Source organism: Myiozetetes cayanensis, unplaced genomic scaffold, assembly GCF_022539395.1.
Source record: "Myiozetetes cayanensis isolate MyiCay16 unplaced genomic scaffold, myiCay2020 scf1, whole genome shotgun sequence".
Taxonomy (NCBI): Eukaryota; Metazoa; Chordata; class Aves; order Passeriformes; family Tyrannidae; genus Myiozetetes; species Myiozetetes cayanensis.
In genome coordinates this window covers 25,637,445-25,657,984 of record NW_026086604.1, presented here as the reverse complement: position 1 = coordinate 25,657,984, position 20,540 = coordinate 25,637,445, and the positions used below count along the sequence as shown (strand labels likewise).

The 20,540-nt window shown below is 37.5% G+C and overlaps 1 protein-coding gene across 1 annotated transcript in view; it reads left to right on the top strand.

Annotated features, from left to right (window-relative positions):
• Positions 1-499: 499 nt before the first annotated feature.
• ATP6V0D2 (ATPase H+ transporting V0 subunit d2) overlaps positions 500-20,540 on the top strand; it is a 128,405-nt gene continuing 108,364 nt past the window's right edge. The window contains exons 1-2 of the mRNA XM_050323485.1: positions 500-555; positions 4,142-4,242. Of these exons, the coding sequence (XP_050179442.1) occupies positions 530-555; positions 4,142-4,242 (127 nt within the window). The 5' untranslated portion in view covers positions 500-529. The remainder of the gene's footprint in view (positions 556-4,141; positions 4,243-20,540) is intronic.

Sequence of the window (20,540 nt, the reverse complement as noted above, 5' to 3'; positions counted from 1 at the left end):
TGCTTCACTAAAGACTATTTCCTAAGGGCTTCAGTGGAATTTAAGTTTTAGAGAATTCTTAGCTTGAACAAATAGTGTGCACACTTGAACTGGTACAGCTGAAAGTTCATCCAAACACCTAAGTACCTTTTCCCATCCCATGCTGGAACAAGTCTAATGACCTGCAGTTCCTTCCAGGCTCTTCTGATCCCAAATGTTGTCTTGGGCAAAAATAAAACAGCATCTGCTATCTATGATAGGTAATAAGTTTATGGCACATACTATATAACCAGATGTAAATTTACCATCTATTTAATTGTTGATTATGGAAAATACTGTGTGTTACTTCAGTTGAAGATTTTAATTTTCCACCTGATGCTGGAGAACTGTAGAACTTCACTAATGTACAAGCATTTAGTGTCTTCCTTTTTTTTTTTAAATTTTTTTTAAATTTTATTTTCCCAGTGCACAGGCAAGCAATAATCACAGATTCTTGAATCCAGATGAAAGCAAACTCTTCTTTAATCTTCTCCACTGCAGCTGTCCTGTGATGAGGTCATCAACCATACCTAGTGGGTGAGTTCTTGCTGTGGGATCACTATCAGTTTTATGCAAACCCCGTGGAAGTTTCCCGTGGAAGTTTCTGCTAAACACTGTGGAGATCAGACTTAGTATTCCTCAAGGTTTGACAGCCTTTCTGCTCCGCTTCATCTTTTCTTAGCCTTTGGCAGGAAACTCAGGAGATACATGGTGTTTGTGAAAGTAGGGGAGAGTTCACTGTGGCTGCTGACAGATGCACGAAGAGATTCAGATATCAGTGTATTAAAAGAAAGCGTTCCCATCCTGCACACTGGTATCCTACCAAGGAGGGAAACAGCTCAGTGGCTATGGACAAATCAGAATAGAAACCCATTTTAAACAGACCACCAAGGGTCAGCTGTTCTTGGACTGAGCTGAAAAAGAGGATTTTTCTTGCGTTGAATACTGGCTGAGTGTAGTATTACTTCCTCTGCTAACTGGAAACAGACTCTGCTCTCTGGCACGCACAGTGGTGGTAGAAAGCAAGAGAAAGATTTTCTCAGCAGTGAATTGCAGGGTCTCCAACTATATTGGGTGGACTGAGGTGGCTCAGGATCACGTGTGGCACTTCTGTATGTCTGGAGTTAGAGGAGCAAGTTTTGTTCCTTGGCTCTCATACTATTCCAACAGGCATGTGTTATGATGGCACACTCATATTTCAGAGCTTTAGCTTGAAAATAGCATAATCTAAATGCGTACTGGGGGCCTGAGTGACGTATATGCTGTGATTCTTTTTACTCCACGTTTCATTGATGGCTACCAGTAGAAAAAAATGATCACAATTGGATTTTTTTCCTGAAATGTAGACAAGAAGCTGTGAATATGCAGCAAATGTGTTGTAAGCAAACTTAAGAAACACAAGTAAAAATAAAGAATCCAGTGATCCAAAATGCAAGTGTAGGGAAAAATATAAAAAATCAGACTTTACCTGGGAAAACTTGATAGAAATATTTTTCCTGGAGATCTCATTCTCTGTCTCCAGGAAAAGGGCAGGCAAGATACCAGAGACCAGTGGATTTCTGAAAATCAGTCAGTGATGGGAATCTGAAACAAGTTTACCAGAGGGCAAACCTACACGTTTTTCATGCACATAATGATGTAACTAAAGGCACTTCCAGGACATCATTCACATGTAATATTTACACTCAGGCTAGAGGTCTCATGTTCTATCACCCTAGAAATGATGATATGCAAGACTGCAAATACACATTTTTTTGTGTGTTATGAGAACAGAGTATACAATTCCTGCTAAGGTTAATACACAAATGCACAAATACACACACACACACATATATATATATACACACATGTATGTATGTATACATATGTACATATACATATATATACACTTGCATATATATATGTAAGTGCACGTGCTTAAGGTAAGGCTGAGAGATGTTTCCTGAACCGTAGCAAAGTTGTAAAAATGGTGTAATGTAAACTAGTGGGAAAAGCATTCACTACATGAGTCATATTTTGCTCAGCTAGTACTTAGAAAGCCAGTACTGTTTTGGCTTCTTTTCTTGTTCTGGGGCTGGATCAAATTTCTACTTGACATAACATTACACTTGCAGTGATTTTTTTTTTTTTTTCCAAAGATACAGCATGAGCAATTTAGCTGTTCTCTGATAGAAGAGAGCTTGGAGCTGTGTGTGCCCTGTTTTAAATGCCTTTTGGTCTAGGCTGGAGTAAAGATGGACATACAAGTCCATACACTGCCCTAATGACTCATCATTATAAACAAGATTTGAAAGATACTGAAAGTCTCATGAAGCATTTGTAGAAAGCTGATGGTGTAAGGACAGAGTGTTTCACCCATGTAGCTATTACATTCACAGATCTAAGCCAACCTCGTGCTCAAAGCAGAACTAAATCTGAAGTCAGGCTGTGTGATTAATGGCCATGACCAGTAACGACTTGGAAATTCCCAAGAGTGGAAGTCCACAGCCTATTTGAACAAGCCTGTTCCAGTGCTTCACAACTCTCAAGGATCCTTTTTTTCTTTATATTCAACCAGAATTTCTCTTGCTGCAGGCTAAGACCTTTGCCTTCTGTCCTTTCTCTGAGCACCTTTGAGAAGTCTGGTCTTTCTGTCTTTTTGGTAATTCCCCTCTAGTCATCTAAGACAACTTGATGTCCCCTTAAACTTTTCCATATTGAACAAGTCCAGGTCTCTTAATTTACCCCTGTATGCATTTGTGCCAGTCTCGTAATCTTAGTGGATCTGGGCCAACTGTTCACAATTTGTCCACTTCCCTCTTGTATTGGCAAGCCCAAAACTTAATACAGTTCCCTCCTCACTAGAGTTGAAACACTGAAATTTATTTAACCACACAGATGATATAAAAGCAGAATTAATTGCCACGTAAACCAAATATTGAATTGAAGGTGTAAGAGGTGTTAGCAGTTTCCAGTAGTGAGTCAGCATGATAAATTTCTGAGAATCGAGTTCAGTAAGAAGTCTGAGATCACACGAGAGTTCAAAGTCCAAATAATACAAAAGAGAAATTTCTATAACAGAAACTCTTCTTTCTTCATTGATGGTTCGTGCTAAGCTATTTTTGTTCCTTGCAAGATGACTATTTCATACTTTGGTGATTTTGAACAAAGTGGTATTTAAAATCTAAATGTCAACTTGACTGGAAAAAATGATCTAGAAATCACTAGAAGGAAAAGCCTGGGACAGATTTTTTTTTTTCCAGCCTTGCCTAGAATTTTTTTGTTTGTTTGTTTGTTTTAATTCTGTATAACTTGGTGGTATATGCAAAAGGCACACAGAGGGCATGTAGATGATTTCAAGAGAGGAACTCAACTTTGATGCAGCAGCATCTATGTTTCAGTGTAAGTCCCTAGACAATTATTAAGGTATGAACAATTTCATGTCATAAACTTCCCTGGTGTACTTCTAGTCTTTCAGTCCCTGGCACAACATTATGATGTGGAAATACAGCAGTGCACTCACCCTTCATAAGCACATTTCCAGTTGACTTAAAATACAGTTGCCAAGTGAAGCAAAGATTTACCTTTTCAAGTAGTAGTCCTTGTCTCGAATATAGCCACAAATGTTGATACAATCCTTACAAAAATAATTGCTTTCCATAATTTCAAAAGGAAAACTCAACCATTTTGTAATAAATTAATAATTAATTAATTTAATAATTAATTTAATAATAAATTAAAAAATATTACAACACCTAGTCAGCATTCCACTCTTGTCCATTTCTGACCAATGCAACACTGATTTTGGTTTTACTGTTAGATAGGACCCTGGTGCCACTAAGTTTGCCTTAGAACTCATGTACATTCTGCAGAGTCACCTTGGAATATTTCACAGGGCAATGTCAACAGAAAACTCAACTCCTCACATATGAAATTGTGTTTTTGAGGTTCTGCACTCTGAAACCAGACTATCTGGGTCATAACCAACATAGTAAATGGGGGCAAGGACCCTCCTCCTCCTGTTGTCAGGAACACATCTTCAATCTCCTTGCTCTCTGGAGAGAATAAGTCAACCAAAGGGAGAAAGATAAGTGATAGAACTGCAACCCTTCTTTAAGGTTTGTTTTTTCCTGCCCTGTTCCAGGAGATTGTTGTCACAGGAAATGGAGCAGTCTCTGCAGTCAGAAAGATATGGATACACCATTATGACTGGCTTGCAATGGGAAGAACTCCTGATACACAGAGGTCAGTCGTGGCTAGACCCTTCTAACCTCCTCATTTTTGTAGTAGTCCTAAATAGAAAAGCATGTCTGTCACTGATACCGTCCCCTCTCTGTCCCAATGAAAAATGAAGTAAACATGAGAAAGAAATATATTTTAAAAGGTTCTATAAGTTTATGAACATTATCTGGAAAGCCAGCTGTGCTCTTCACTCCTCCCTGTTCTTGATAAGTCCCTTACTCAAATGGAGGACAGATTGAACGTCGTTGCACTGACGTTTTGAACTTTATCTGCTGGTACTTATCTCTTCTGCCACACAAAATACGTACATGAAAACCTTAATTTCTGCACGTTGACAGCAAGAGGAGAAAAAGAAATGTCTTTCATTCAGCTATTCCTGGAAGACCTGAATGCTAATGAATGAGTACAGCCCAGAATATCAGAGAAGAATATCAATGTAGAGCACATGCACCTTCCTTCAACACAATTAGAGACCTGGTTGCTGCTGCATATTTCTCAGTACACGGTGCAGAACATATTCTGTATCAGTTAATGCTATACATCCAGTAACAGGTTGCTACTGCTATTACTGCTGCTGTCTAGCAACCCAAATAATGAGTGAGGTTTTATCAAGGCAGGCACTTCACACAGAAATGTGAATTGTCAGCTTCAGAAATGTACACTCTGTACCAGCAAAAGTCATTAATGAAGGTGAGGGGATAAACAATACACAAGGAATTGAAGACCCATACAAAAGGCTGGATGAAGCTAGCTCTCCTTGCAGCATCACAACCCTGATGGAAAAACCTCCTCCCTCCTATTTCAACCTACACTTTGTGACCAAAAGGTAAATGCAGGCAGGGGCCTGTGATTTCCAAAGGGCATCTGGAGCTCACAGTGAAAGAGCTCAAATCCATCAGTTTTGGGATCAGTGACACTTGCAACTGAACAGGAAATGTAATGTCGAATTTCTAGTGCCCAACATGAGGCATTGTGTTAAGGACTAAAACAGTCCATCACAGTTAGTGCACTACAGAACTTTTAATGCTGTGCTTTAAACAAGAAAGCCAAAGTTTCCAAAGCTTTTAAAATGTTCCACAGCTTAAACTTATTTTGGGTAACCAAAACATAACATTTAATGGAATATTGGTGGGAGAAAACATTTTCAGTTTCTCAATGGCATTGATGAAGACACTAGCCTGACAGATGAAAGCATTATCATTATTTGAAATAGTATTGGGCATATCATCATATAGACTACAAAATACTCACAAGTGTGTTAAAAACAAAAGCCTCCTTATGCTGACAAATCTACAGTCCAAAGAACAAGTGAGGTAAGTTCAGTATTTTACTAGTGAGAGAAATTATGGTGTATGCAGCATTTTTGACAATTGCAGTGTTTTGGGAACAGATTTGACATTAAAAAACTTGAAAAGAGCATGTTGTATTTAGTGGAAGTGAACCTTTTATACTGATATTGTGTTTCTTTTAGAGACAGACAAATATTTAGACTGTCCATTATTCAGAGGGAGGATATCCTCTTAACCAGATACCCTAGTATTTATAAACAAAAATATTAAGAAAATGTAGTTTTGACATTGCCTTTTACTGTTAAAAGGGTAATCAGATATGGGGTTTTGGCTGCAGCTTATTGTAAAGATTTGGTTGCCTTAATTGCATGCAGCTTTGTTACAGATATCACTGTCATTAAAATCTGATTCAGTCCTACCTCTCTAAAAATGTACATTCAAAAAATTCTTATTAATTTTACCAACATGAAAGAATTATTATTTTACTCTGTAATGTTTGCAGTCAGCTCCTTGTTGCAATATTAGAATTTCTTGTAGTTAAGAAGTTTTGTCAGCAATTTAGAGGCACAGTGGAAGTCATGGGAATCATCATGTTGATGAAATTCAGGTTTAATAATTAAATCCTAGTAACTAGAGGGGAAGGTGTGCTTTATAAAAGTTCCTTCAAGACCTATGATTCTGCAGTTGCTGTGCAGTTTAAATCCATTACAAATTCTCTGAAGTTGGCTGTTCAAAGTTTTTACTCTATATTGCATTACAACTCTTGAACTGTGGTACAAGTCATGCCAGTGGTAGCACTGAACATACTGGCGCTCAGTGAGACTTCTACATCTTTCTCATGCACACTGCAACAAGTTACTGCTGCCTTGCACTGAAACTTTTGCTTTGGCATGCGTAATTTATTGGCAAATTGCCTGGGTACAGACAGCTGTGAGATGGCATTTCTTTACATTTCAAGTCAAGTAGCACTTATCCATGCACAAAGGGCAGTGCTGGTAGAATTGAACAGAAGAAAAAAGAAAGAAGAAGCCATTTGTTAATTTCCAAGAGCTTTTTTTATAAGCAAATAAATTATTCTGTGTGAATGAGTTCATAGCTCTGAGCACAGGATGTGCTACATTAGATAACTGTATGTTATCCATTCTACTGGATCAATAACACTGAACACTGGGTCATCTATTATGTGGTTTATTCTTTGTTTTGGTCAGGTCAGTTCATCTGGCAAGCATGTGATTTATATTTAATTAAAGCCAACTTAACAATGACTGTTTCTCCTCATACCTTTCACCACTCCCCAAAGTATTCCATTTGCTAAAAAAGGTTCTTGGTTTGTAAAAAGCTGACATTCTTTAACTTAAATTCTGCCCTGAGGAGATCCATTACGGAGAAACTCCAGCTCAGTAGGTTTGAGTTTGTGACTTCTGGAATGCTGTGTAATTACAGAGGATCATCAATACCTTCAGTTGTGTTATCGTAGTTGCTCACTTGTTAGGCAGTTTTTATTGGCAGACCCTGGTGTAGAGGACTGGAGCTTAAGAAAAGGATTGTAAAAAAGCATATATTATATGTAATGTATAAATGTGGATGTGTCTTTCCTCCTGCACCCTGCTCTACGTGAGAATTCAGGGCAGAGTAACAAACCCTCCACCCTTACTTGGGTGCAAAGTCAGGGAAAAATATAAAAAAACTGTTCTAAATTTTCAAGTTTGCTCACATCAGTGGGAGAATTAAGTTAAAAAGCAAGGCTTTTTAAAATGCCAGGAGAAAGGACTATTACAGAGGGATTTATTATACTGAATTCAATAATTGTCTTAGAAGGAATGACCTGCTTTGAACCTCAGGAGGTTATGTTTACATGTATCCATGTATTACGTGTGGGCACATGCTACATCTACTGTGGGCTATAGAGTTATAACGCATATTTAACATTTTATTACACAAAATTTACTCTTTGGTTGGTTTTTTGTTTTTTTTCAACATTGTGGCTCACTTATTCCTTCTGATGGGTTAAGTTTTCTCTGTGCCACTGCACATCTATGATAATGCAGTCTACTGGGGCTAGTCTATACAGTTTTATCATACCGAGGCCAAGAAACCTATCCCGCCCTAACACACAAATATTTTTTTATAGGCCAGTAGGAGAGAAGCCTTCCCATTCTTTTATCTTTTATAACACTCCTCACACTGTGATATCAGGTAGTGGACAACTTGAAGTTAATTTCAACTCCATGAATAATCTTTGGCATGAGCACTTAAATATAAAAGCAGAGCAAAAACAAACAGTGGGACTCTGTAAGAGGGGAACAAACTCTCCTGCTAACACCTCTGAAGCAGCTGCCTCTCTTGAGACGGAGTAAGTTAGCACTAATTGAGTTTGTTACTGCGATTTCCTCAGGGAGTGCGCAGTACAAATGACCTGAAACATGCAGCGTGTCGCACACCCTTACAAAAATCCCTTCCAGTCAGGTAAATAAAAAGTATCAAGGTCACAATTTCCACATTTCTACATGGCTTTTACTGCCTTCATGTAAGGAGCAAATGTAGCTGAGCCAAAAAAAAGAAATTAATTTTAATTTTACACTGTGCTCTCCTAACCTACTGGTTATGCTACCGAAATGTATAGGTTGATTTCCACTCTTGCTTAGTACTGAGAGTTGCAAACAGCTGGTACTAGGGGAGGACACTTTGGCCTGTAGTCCTCTTCTCCCCTGCCTCATGAAGAAAACCCAGGGTTGCCCCCATATTGCACCAAAATAGGGTATCATCTGCTAAGAATAGAAGGTCAAGACGACCCCCTAACACCAGTTCTAATTCTTGCTGAAGCAAAATAAAAAGCCCTATTGACTTCATTTGATTTTTGTCTTGGGTCCTCCTGCAGACAGCCCATAGTAAAGGTCTTGAGATTGTTTAGTTGTTTTTGCCAGCTGAACCACTCTGATGTTTCTTGTGTAGCACCTGTAATATGTACCTCCATGAAAAGGGGTCTGAGCCCTCTATGTACCACCTTATATTTCTATCGCTGTCCCACAAGAAGCATTCTTGGGGAAACAGAGACCTCATACAGGTTGTGCTTTCGTGTACTAAACCTGGAATTAAATCCTAGAAATAAAAAAACCCAACCCAAAACAAAATGCCAGAAGCAAGTATAAATATAATTAAGAACAGACACATTAATTTTTGCTGTGTTTCAACATGAAATACAATAGGTTTCGATTTGGATGAGGCACCCATGCTGTCATGCCCTTGCCTGCTTAAGTGAAAGAAAAAAATATCTTTTTGAAGGCTTTTGACCTTGTTTTTTTTTAAGAAGATGATATTAACATTGCCTGAATCAATGTTCTGTCTCTATGCATAACTATTGCACAAACTTTACAGAGATTCAGCTTTTATATTTCTAGAAGCTTTAACATCCTGTCTCAGAACTTTAGAAATGACAGATAAAAGGAAAGTTTTCTAGGTTGCTTACTGTTTTGCAGGACACAATTCTTCTACAGGATGTATTTTTTATTTATCAAAAGCATACTTGACATTGCCACAGAAAAAGTGATGACTGAGAACTATATTTTTGCACTCTGGTTTAGGATATTCAGAGTATTTAAGCCATCACTGTGAGTTCAGCAGTAGGTTTTCTCTCCCACCGCTTTACATCACTGCTACTTTACTGTGGATCTTTGTGGAAATCCTCAGGTTCTCACATTCCTAGAGAATCCTTTTCCTTTAGTCTCAGATTACAAGGTCACCTCTGGCTATGGGGTCACACACTGGTTGTGCAGATCACAGTGTACCAGCAGCAACAGCCACTCCTGTAGTGAAAAAAATGTATTACAGCAAACTAAAAATGCCAGTCACTGGGGATTGTGATTAGCAATAATTCACCAGCAAGTGTAGAGAGCAGATAAAGGACCTGGAGGACATCCTTGAAGAGGAACCACCAAGCAATGAGCATGTGTAGAAAGAAAGGAAATTACCTTTCATATATCTGCTAATAATGGTGTGTACTCCATGGAATAAAATATCCTGTGAAGTGACAAAACTACACAGTTTAATGCTGTTGCAGGAACAGATAAGTTACTCTGAGAAATGTGTGTTTCTCATTCCAATTTTTAAACATTATTTTTTAATTAATGAACAGAAAAGACTGGTCTGCTGAGCAGTTATATAACACTATAGTATTTTAATTTTCAATTTTTCTGCCTTTACATTATCAAAGGTGCCATCCATTTTTGCTTCAGTTGTTTACTGCTCAACACTACAAAGAAATCATTTCTTTTCAGAGCACATCATAGAAAACAGTGAGGAAGAAAAGGGACAAAATCTCCAGTACAGGAGACTAAAAAGAGGTGTTTTGCACAGGAAAGGACCTAATGTTTCTGCATCCAAAATCTCATAATAGGCACTAAAGTGTCTTCCTAAAGGCTCTTTTAGCTATTCACTGACAGATCAGAGCAGTGCACCAACAGATCCATGACCTGCTCCCTGTCAGGAGCAAACAGAAACGAGGCACACACAGAAAGTGAGGTGACTGGACTGAGATCACTTTCCTACAGGAATCCAAACCAGACCTATATGTTTTTCTCTCACACACTTCCAATCAAGTCCTACAGCAACTCTGGTTTGTGAGGTGTGAAGAATTGCAGTGGATAGTCCAAAAAATCATGGAGTCAAATATTTTCACAGGTATAACCACTGAGATGTGTATAGCTTGGCAAGGCAAAGTCTTAAAAGCAAACCTAGACAGCACAGTCTTGATGGGCCCTTCAAGGTTAGTGCAGGAGCAGCATCCTTAAGAAAGACAACCTTGCAGAAAGCCTGATGCTCTGGTGTCCTGGGCAGTCATGGCTACACGTGAGCTTAAACCAGCCCATACAGCAGCAGTTTGCACAGTTTGTCAAGGCAAAGCTCAATGTAGTGATAAACTAGGCTTGCTGTTCCAGAAATTCAACAGTATAGCACATACAGCATAAAACACCACAGCTCCATAATCGTGTATAACAAGGTACAGTGTTTGATTTCTAGCAGATTAGCAGCTCCTACTGCTTGTTCTCCACTTGCTGTAGGAGTCTTGTCTGATCTAACTGACTTTTGCAATAGCAACAACAGAGTGAGAGTCTGAACTCCAGGGATCTGTGTTAATAAAACAGGATTATGGTCTTTATGAACCTTGGTCAAAAGCTGAGGATTACAACTTCAGATATAAACAGCATGCACAGGTGAACAGTTCAAAGGCAAAATTTCTGTGAATAATTGCTTCTAGCTATGATAAAAGAGAAGGAAATTAAGTGACATGGATATCAAGGCAAGCAGAATGTTTCTCTAAGACATTACCAGCCAAAGTTTTGTAGTCACTTTACCCTAGGAAGAGCAAGATAAATGTTTTGTGTATGAAACCACAGTTCATATTGCAGAGTTTAACTGTTATTTCCCAGCTCATTGCTGGTGGTAAGCAGCTATACTTACTCCTCATGGGTGAGGGCTCCAAGTAGGGTTCCCAGCTCCCAGCTTAGTGCTCTGAGGCAGAACAGGCAGGACAGGAGTCACTGCTTTCCCTATGCCACACTACCAGTAGTATGCTTTTTGAGGTATTTTTGCTAAATTATGGAAAGAACTGATACTGAGTTCAGAAGGATCAAACCCACCAAAAAGCTGTGTGAGTTCAGAGGCTGGGTATTTAGCCAGAATTTTGTGCCTGTGGGATGAAAGGGAGTTCAGAAAGATTCTGTACTGCTCTCAACATGCTTAAACTCACCAGTGTTAACCTTTTGCATGCTCCTGGCACTGCCGGCTCTCATTGCTTCAAGGGCAAATAACACACGTCCTGCTGACACCCTGCAACACCTCGTGAGGGCCAGAGGTTTAGGGTTTCCCTTGGGATCTTGTCCAGTGTAAATTGACTGTGGTATAAAGCAGGATATTGTACCCAGAAATGCAGCAGCCAGCAATTTGGGGATTCTGCATTTTGAGTCCAGAAAGTCAGTAATCAGTAATCAGTGATCACAAGGTGAGCATTTAGCATCAAGAATTGATTTTGAAAATTTTTCTCCCTTTATGACTCATTCTCAGTCCTGCCTTCTTTTCCTAATATTAAAAAAAAAAAAAAAAAAAAGAAACCCTCAGATTAACATTATAATGATTGAAATTTTCCTAAACAACATTCTTTTTATATTTTCACACTGTTACTATACATTGTAGCAGATAAATCATAACAATCAGTCACTTACCAGCATGCTCCAAACTACACAAACAAAAAAATATCCCTGTCTTGATGTTAATTTATTTATTTATTTGCTGACTAAGGTCAGTTGTGCTCACATTAACACAAGGCAGAGATGAGTTTCTCTGATGCTCTCTGCCCAGAAGGACAATGATAATTAGTCTGAACAGAGTTCTGTGTCTGAGCAGTACAATGGGTCAGAAGCAGGCAGAAAGTAGCTATTCTAAAAATATGTATTCTTAATAGAAACCACAAGCAAGATGGTCTTTTTTATCAACATTGGAAAAATCCATGGGAAAGAACTAATTTTCTCTTGATCCTCGTTACGTCGTTAGCAGTTGCTGCACTTACAGAAGTAGGTTTCCTCTCTGTATAGGAAGTTGTGCTTGGAAAGCAGTAAAAAAGCCTGGAGTACTTCTTTCTGAGCGCTTAGTGGAGGTCACAAATGTTCCTTTAAACTCTCAGCTTTCAAGAATTAACAGGAAAATCTTAATATCAGAAAGCAAGGTATTTAGAGCTGCTGGACTGTTTTTTTTTTTTGAAGGAGGGATTGGAAACGCAGGACAACATGGAATTTTAAATTGCATTACAAAAAGTTTTATGTAACTGTCCTTCCTGTCATGTTTTCAGACCTCCAGTATTGTTTCAGAGAATAATCCTGCACAGTGAGTAATAATGCATCACAGGACTCTGTTCCCATAGATCTGAAATTTCTTAGTCTAATCTTCACCTAAACAAATATTCCCATAAATAAAATAGAATAATATTCATAGTGTCATGTGCTGAGTCTTTTGAGTCACTTGGAAGAGTAAACAGAACCCCCCTGCCTGTTCCTGCTTCCTTTGACTCCTGCTTCCTTTCCCACGTGCTTTATTTCTCTGACTGTTTGACCCATGCTTGGGCCTTGCAGGTTCCATCGTCCTTTCTTGGCTCTAACGGCATCATGGCACTGTGCGGGTAACGAGCCACTGAAACGGGTTCTGCCCCCTTTATTGGGACACTGTGGCTGAAACTCTTCTACTTTCTGCTGGGAAATAGTTCCACGTGGGTGTCAGAGAGGCACTGGATCCTTTCCACACAACAGCACACTGCTTCTATTATCTTGACCTTTCTGCCTCTTCTTTTATTCCCTACACTTTTTTTGAGCTACTGGATTCTTGGCTAGCTTTACTGTTTGCTACAGAATATGCATGTCTTAAGATTTAGTTTTTTTAAGTGAAGTATTCTGAGGAAAGAAATGTTTATTTCAGTTAAGATATGAGCTAGACTAAAAGAAAAATATTCATTTTGATTCACATCCCTCAAGTGCCTAAATCCAGACTACATTCCTGAAGGCAGTTTTTTGAGACGAAATGAATTAAAAATATGGTAGTTCAGAAAATGCTTGAATGCTATTTAGACAGTGTGTAAAATAAGTGTGTAAAAAGACAACAATGCCACACTTAAAGGAATTTTTCTACTTTAAAGTTACATGCACCTGACACCTGTTTTGATGTCACCAATATCACAGCAGAATATCAGTTCTATTTCTTTTTTCTCTTCTCCCACTCATTTACCAAAAAATTATGATATTCAGTGCTCACTACCATACTGTGAATAAATCTTCACTATTATATACATCTGCTAAAGATATATGGTGGATATTAAAGCGTGTAACATTAAATGAATATTAAATATTGAATGGTGAGTATTAAAGAGAATGGTGCAGAAGAAATATCTTGATGGTAATAACTGATCATAACAATATGGTAAAAATCACAAACAGTAATGGCCCTTACACATCTCAATACCCATTACTAAAGAGATCTTCAGAAATTACAAAACTTTTTTTGATGTGTTGTGATTTTAAACATATATGGGCCACAATACCAACTACATCATCCAACAAGGCTATTTTGTGAGAACACACTGATTTTTGCTCTGAGTTTTTTACTGGGGCAGAAAACCTACTGATTGGATCTGAGTAGTAGCCATATTTTAGTAGCTTCTCTTATGACATTTTACAAATTCTTTTGATTTGTGAACTACTACAGATTTGTGATAGACATGTCGATTCATGGAAGCATTTGCATACCTACCATAACATTTAGGAATTTTATTTTCTTGCCTTTTAAAGGCCTTCTAGGGAATAGTCCACAAGTCTCAAGGATATCCAGACAGTAGCATGGAAAACCCTGTTCTAAAATATAACCTTTCAGGTATTCCCTCCTGAAGTAGATGTATTTCACAATGCAGGGTATGATTATTTGAAGCCTGAATTGACACCTAGAATGGTGATGGCCCAAAAGGCCAAAATGGCAATAAAAGCCCACCAGAAAGTAAAAGGTTACAATCTTCTATGTATAGAATTAATATCTAGCTCTGCTGAATTGCAGGATTCACAGCAAAAAGCTGAATTTATCTAACATAATTTTGTCAAGAACAAGAAAAAACTGCTGTGAAGAGAGATATCTAGGCTTTCCAATAACCTAGAGAAATTTGGACTTGATCAGGAAGTCTCTGAGACTGGAACTGTGCTTCTTGCTCTTTATGTGTGGGACAATGACTCACATTTATAGAATAACCAGGATCAGAATGAGATACTCTGTTAAGATTAACAATGGATAGTTAATATGTAATTGGGAAATCTGTATAACCACTCTCTGTAACTCCCCTATTGGTATTTGCCTAAGAAAAACCTGTGGCAAAAGAAAGTCCTACACAAAAAAGTTGTGTACACTTAGGTTGGCCCTTGTCAGCAGAAAAGCAAAGAAGAAACATGGTTTCTTTGAAAATTCTAGGTAGCCAGAAGCATCACCTAAGACATGATTACCTACAACAGATGGTTGTTGTCATGTCAGCTAACTAATTAGTGCAACTACAATTAAGATACAAAAAGAATTGCTCAGTTTTGCAGTAATGACATACTGCTATTACAATATCACAGGTGGATATCAGATACAGAAGGAAGGGACCCCATGGTGTGCTTCTTTTAAGATCTCAGTGAATGAGAAACCGTGTTTGACCCTCTCCATACATGGCTTCTAGTTTTGGTGGTCAGTGAGGAGTGAGTAAAGAGCAATTTAATACTTGATGATGCCAAAATTCCTGTTAAATATTATGCGAGTACTTGTTTAGAAGCTGAGGATAATAGAAATGTTTAACTAAGCACATGAAACCAAGTAATGTTTCTGAAATGAAATGCCATCATGAAACTATTTTGACACAATTCTAGATAAGCATCCATGTCCTCACACACCTATTGTTAACCATTTCAGTTTCTTAAAAAGTTGTTCTTGATTCACAGCGCTGCAAAGAATGCCAGCAGTTCATCAGCCATCACTGAGAAATATGGTGATGAGTGAGCATCAGCAAAGCAGAGATGAAGGCCTCTGCACTATAGAGAAGAAGAAAAAGCCCCCTCAGAGAACTGATATTGCTGATAGTATCAGTCAGGTAGAGGAGTCACTTCCTGAGTGGAAGCTGAAATCAGATATAAATCTAACCATATGCACCAGGAAATCACAAAATCTGCAGGATTCTTTGGTTTCTATGAAAATTTAGATGTTTCTCTAAATCTCAAAAGTTAATGTCCGTGGTGTTTGTTTTCAGTAAGTTCAACAAAAGGACTGTGACAAAGATCCTGTTGTCCTTGCCTCCAAACTTATTCTTGTTTCTTTATAAATTGCTACCTGATGAGCCATTTATATAACTGTGGCCCAAGTTATTTCCTCTTCTGCCTCTGCACCAACAATGTCTAATCTGACTTTGCTTCCTATGATTCTTATCCAGTGCTCTATTTAAATGTCAACATCCAGACAAAAAAATCAAATTGAGCAAAAACCAACCTACCTTTATTAATTTTTATGATGTCCATAGTTTTGAATATAAATCTGGCTATGACAGCTGCTTCTCTGAAATATTTTATTCTCTGTGGTTCTTTACATCAAATTTTTGGTCATTACTATAGCTAAAGCTCTTCCTACTTATTCAGATTTTCCACCCTTTTCCTTCCTCCTACCTAGACTATCAAGCACTCTTTCTCTTGATCCCCTCTACTGCCTCTTTATCTACTCACTTGTCAACCAGGTAATATTGTGCTACTAAAGAAATAATTTGGAGATTTTGAATGAATATCCATATCGCTTCAAGTATCTCAAAGTTTCCACTGTACTCATATTGATCACTGCCTTACAAAGACAGTGAGAAACTTCAGGAGTCAATATCTGGTGTTTGTACCATCACTAGTGTTTCATATAATCCTAACCTTTCTAATATCTAAAGGAATTTCTAGTCCATTTTATGCAATGCTGTTGTATCAGGAAATTGTTGGTACAATCATTATAGATCCTTCCAATCCTGTGACTAATTTTTTATCACATGAACTAATGTAGAAATAGTATGGCAATGTGCTCTGGTGAAGCAATAGACATAATGGTAACTTATGGTCCCATTCCCAGATATTATTCTCATTTACTTATTCCTTGATAAGTGAACAGTAAATGGGAGAGGGGGACACTTATTTAGGAGGTTTACTTATTGTACTGAGTCACTCTGTAAATCAGTACAATTAGGACTAGCTACATGGAAGCAGTGCTTTCCAACATGTGAACCTCTGCCAGTATCCACTGTAGGAAAAAGGCATACTAAGCTAAGGATCAAATTAGTGACATGCACTCCAACTTGAGAGCTGCACTTAATTTGCACAGTAAGGAAAAAGGTGCAGGAATGCCCTCCTCAAGAAGATGATGTTGAAGTGTAAAGGATACTGAATTTTTTACCAAATAAGTTAACCAGTTAGTCTCTTTAAACAGTCACTGTAAGCAATGCCTTCTCCCCTCTCTCCATTATGTCAGTATCTGCCATTGACAGTGTTCAAGATTCAGGCATCATCCAGAATTTCATTAAAGACTCCAAAGTGCTGACTGCACTATGTTTCCCTGTATAGATATGTTTACCCTTTGAGCTCCCTTTGGCTGCTGATAGAGGTGTTTTAAAACAAGTTCCAAGTCAAAAGATAGTTCTTTTTCAAGACCAAAAGTTATAAAAACTCTTCTGAGGTGTAGGCTGAATTTCTATTTTCTAATTACAGCCTTCTTTTGGAACAATATGATACATACTTTTTCACAGAAACATTCATACTTCCTGAATAAATTGTTTCCTCTAATACAAATTTCTTGTGTTCATTTGTTGTGATAAAACTTAGTGGTCTCATCACACTTCACTGAGGGCATATGCAGTAGTCACAGAGTTCACTGATCCATAAGTGACCACAAGTATAATGACCCCAGTTGCCTGTACATCAATGCACTCAAACACACAAAGACTGGATTTGCATCCAAATGGGTGTTTGGAAAAATACTTTATAGGCCATAATGAAGCTATTTTATTGTGTAACCACTGTTAATGTGCTTTTGTAATTAGTTTTGAAACTGTAATTAAGTATTTCAGAATCAATTACCTGAAAGAATTCAAAACTTTTAGAAAGGTGCAACTCACATCTGATGTCTAATTTAAAGTCTCCAAAGCATTTGGCAGTCCCTTCTAACAGATCTTTGCAGAAGGTATTGTTTTTAGGTTTTGGACAGACTTATATATGCTCTTTCTACCCATTTTGATATAAATATGGGGCTATAATTTTCATAAGATCATTTGATTTTTGTTTTAAATTTTTGAATTTGGAAGGCATGAAAAAGGTGTTTTTTCCTGAATTTAGCAGAGTAATTCTTCTGAATGTATGTTCTGAAACTGGACCCTCTGAAAGCCTTTTCACTTGGCAATTACCCTGATATTAAAGATTTTTGCAAGGCTTCAGTTGTGGCAATAGAAATACCAATCACATAGGTATACTCTACTTTTATGCATCTGGGTTTCTCCTTTGCTCTCAGTAGAGCTGCTTTTGTAGCTAAAGTTACACCTTTGTGTACTTATGGAGGAGAGTAAATGTCAGTGAATGATAGACACATCTTACATTTGAAAGCTAAAAACTTGAGTTGTAGAGAGTTTCTTACATTTTGTCTTCTGTGTATCTACTGAATGTCTGACAAGCAGAAATGGAAGTTTCATAGAAAAAGCAAGCCTTCTGCTTCATGAAAACAAGAAGTAAAAACAGAGTTAAGACCTGGATCTGTTAAATTTAATGCTGCTCAACTGCAACAATGAATTCCAGTGAAAAGTGATTCAGGTGTAGCTTCTCTTTTTTTTTTCTCATTTTTTTTTTTAATTAAAGTTGCGCTGTGAGATCTACTAAAATAAATTTAAGCAAACTGATTTTAGATTCATACTATCCTTTGCTCAAATTTTTCTGTGAAAAATTTCTTGTGACCTTTAAAAGTTTACTGTTAACTAATGGTGCTATTATAACAAAATGCATCATAAGATTTATCATCAGTTTTCATTGAAATATTAGGAAACTTCATGAGTAACTGGTTTGTGGCACTACTGGAGATCACATAGGGATTAAGGAAAGCAGGGATTATGTTTGATTTCAGGCAGCACTTTGGTGACTGAAAACCACCATTATCATCGACAGAGTTGTAGATATTGGTAAAGAAAGCGAGATATAAACACTCACATAGACAGTAGTCTGAGATCTTATTCATTTATGCTGGATGTAAGGATTGCGTGAGCATTTCTAACTTTCTTAAATTTGGGTAATACTGTATAAATGACTGAGGAAGTGAAACGAGCAAATAGACTGAGGGCTGCAAGGCTAAGTACAAACTAAGTCCAGTCTACCCTCTACCCGCTTTTAAAAAGGATCCACTGTTTCCAATATCAGATTGGCTGTTGGTACCTAGAGTTGCTCAGTTTTGTTGCTTCCTGCAACTCCCTGATTATCTCCACAGACTGTGTGTCTGTATGTGTGTGCCTGTATATGCATATATTTTTATCATGAGCATTGGGCTATGCTAATTCATCCAGCTTTAAGGAAAAAAACATTATATTCTTTGGTGGGGTCTGAACTGAAATTAATTTGGTTCCTGGAACAGTACTTTAAAGGTGCTTTTCTATGGGCTTGTTTAATGAGCAGCTGCTTCCTATTAAGGGAAGGGTAGATCTCCTTTTTACATTTTACAAAGGCACTTAAGATTAATTAAAGGAATTAATCTACACAGTAATTAGTAGTCTTTGGAATTTTCCATGTCTCTACAAGTTTGCAAGTCAATTATCGTGTTCACAAACATATGCTCTCCCTGCTTTTCTTGTCATTTGTTTGAAAGCAAAAGCTGACTGCTTCTTATTGCTTACTCTGCAAACAGTATACACAAAAGAGTAAGTGAACAAGTCACATTAACACACACAGTCTTGCATAAAATCAGAATATCTTACTCTCAGAGTTCTGTTTCAGTCAGACTGCTGATTTAAAGTTATAGAAGAAGTAATAGATTGTTGCATGCTGAACTGATGCTTCTTTTCATTTGAATGCCTCAGTTAAGCCCTTAGGCAAAGCAAAGCCTTGTTACCTTTTGAGCTGACTAAGCAGGCCTTAAGGCTAGTATCTGCTTTATATTTAGCTGTTTAGAAATAACATTATTTTTAATAAATTGTCTCCAGTAATTATGAAAGACTAATACATTTGGTTGTGGTTTTGGCCTTTTTTCTTCTTTTTAATTGCCCCAATACAGCTGATTGGAACAGTTGTTGCTGTGATACTTATATTTTTTCTCTATGTATTTATACTACATTTTCTCTCTTTTGTCACTCTTAACTCCTACAGATAGTTTGCTTTAAGACTTCCTGTGTGTCCATTTTAAAAGTACTATGCCAAACAGAGGGCATTACCTCTAAAAAAGCTGGGAAAGCAACACCATCTTCCTCAAGAGTGAAGACCTTTCTGACAGGTCATGCTTTAGTCAAGTAGAACTCAGTGCAGTGACTGCTGAGTAAAAATCTGTGGAGGGTGTTAGTATTACATCTAATGGTCTTTTGCAGCTTCACAATGCTACACAACCATGTAATGCTTCTTCCTTTGAAAGCAATGTGAATTTTGTTATAAATTGGTATAAGAATTTAGACAACTCAGTTCCAATTAAACATTGATATATTTATTAAGCAAGCAATAATAAAGCAAAACAGCACAGGGTGGTTTGGGAAGTCATTGCTTTGCCCAAGACACACACATAAATGCAGCAAATGTCTCTTTTTATACATTTTCAAGTCCCGGGTTTTGAATGCAAATGCGTTGTGGCTGGGAGTTCGTGGCTTGTTGCTGAGTGGTCATCTGGAATTCGTCAGAGATGAAAGTCGTAGTTCTTATCAGTTGTAAATTCCACCAATACTGATACTTGTTTGTTTAGCAAGATGTCTGTAATTAATTTTACTGACACTTACTTGATTAACAGGATGTCTATGAAACTTATCTTGTTGAATTATAACAAAGTTTCTTATTCCCTCATACACATAAGATTTTATGAACAAAGTTAACCCTTCTATTACAAATTTGAAGTGCTGTTTGTGTGATTGGAAGGTTCAACCTTCATCAAAACCTGAATAAGATCCTGTGTTTAAAGACCCACAGGCCTTGTGAAAGATGATTCATCAATATCAGCTGCATAATCTCCTTAGATATTTTAAATAGTAAATGTGATAATTCTCATTAATATTGTTGAGACTAAAATTAAATACCTTTGGGTTTCAAATTCAACAGGTGCCATTTTGACCAAATGGAGTTAAGCAGAGTGGGGACTGGAGACAGAAGACCTCACGAGATTCTATTCAAGCTTCAGGTCACAGTGAGGCAAAATGTATCTTCAAAACCAAGCTTCAGGACAGAGAAAGACAATATGTATTATCATATGTATAATAATAATAGCAATAAT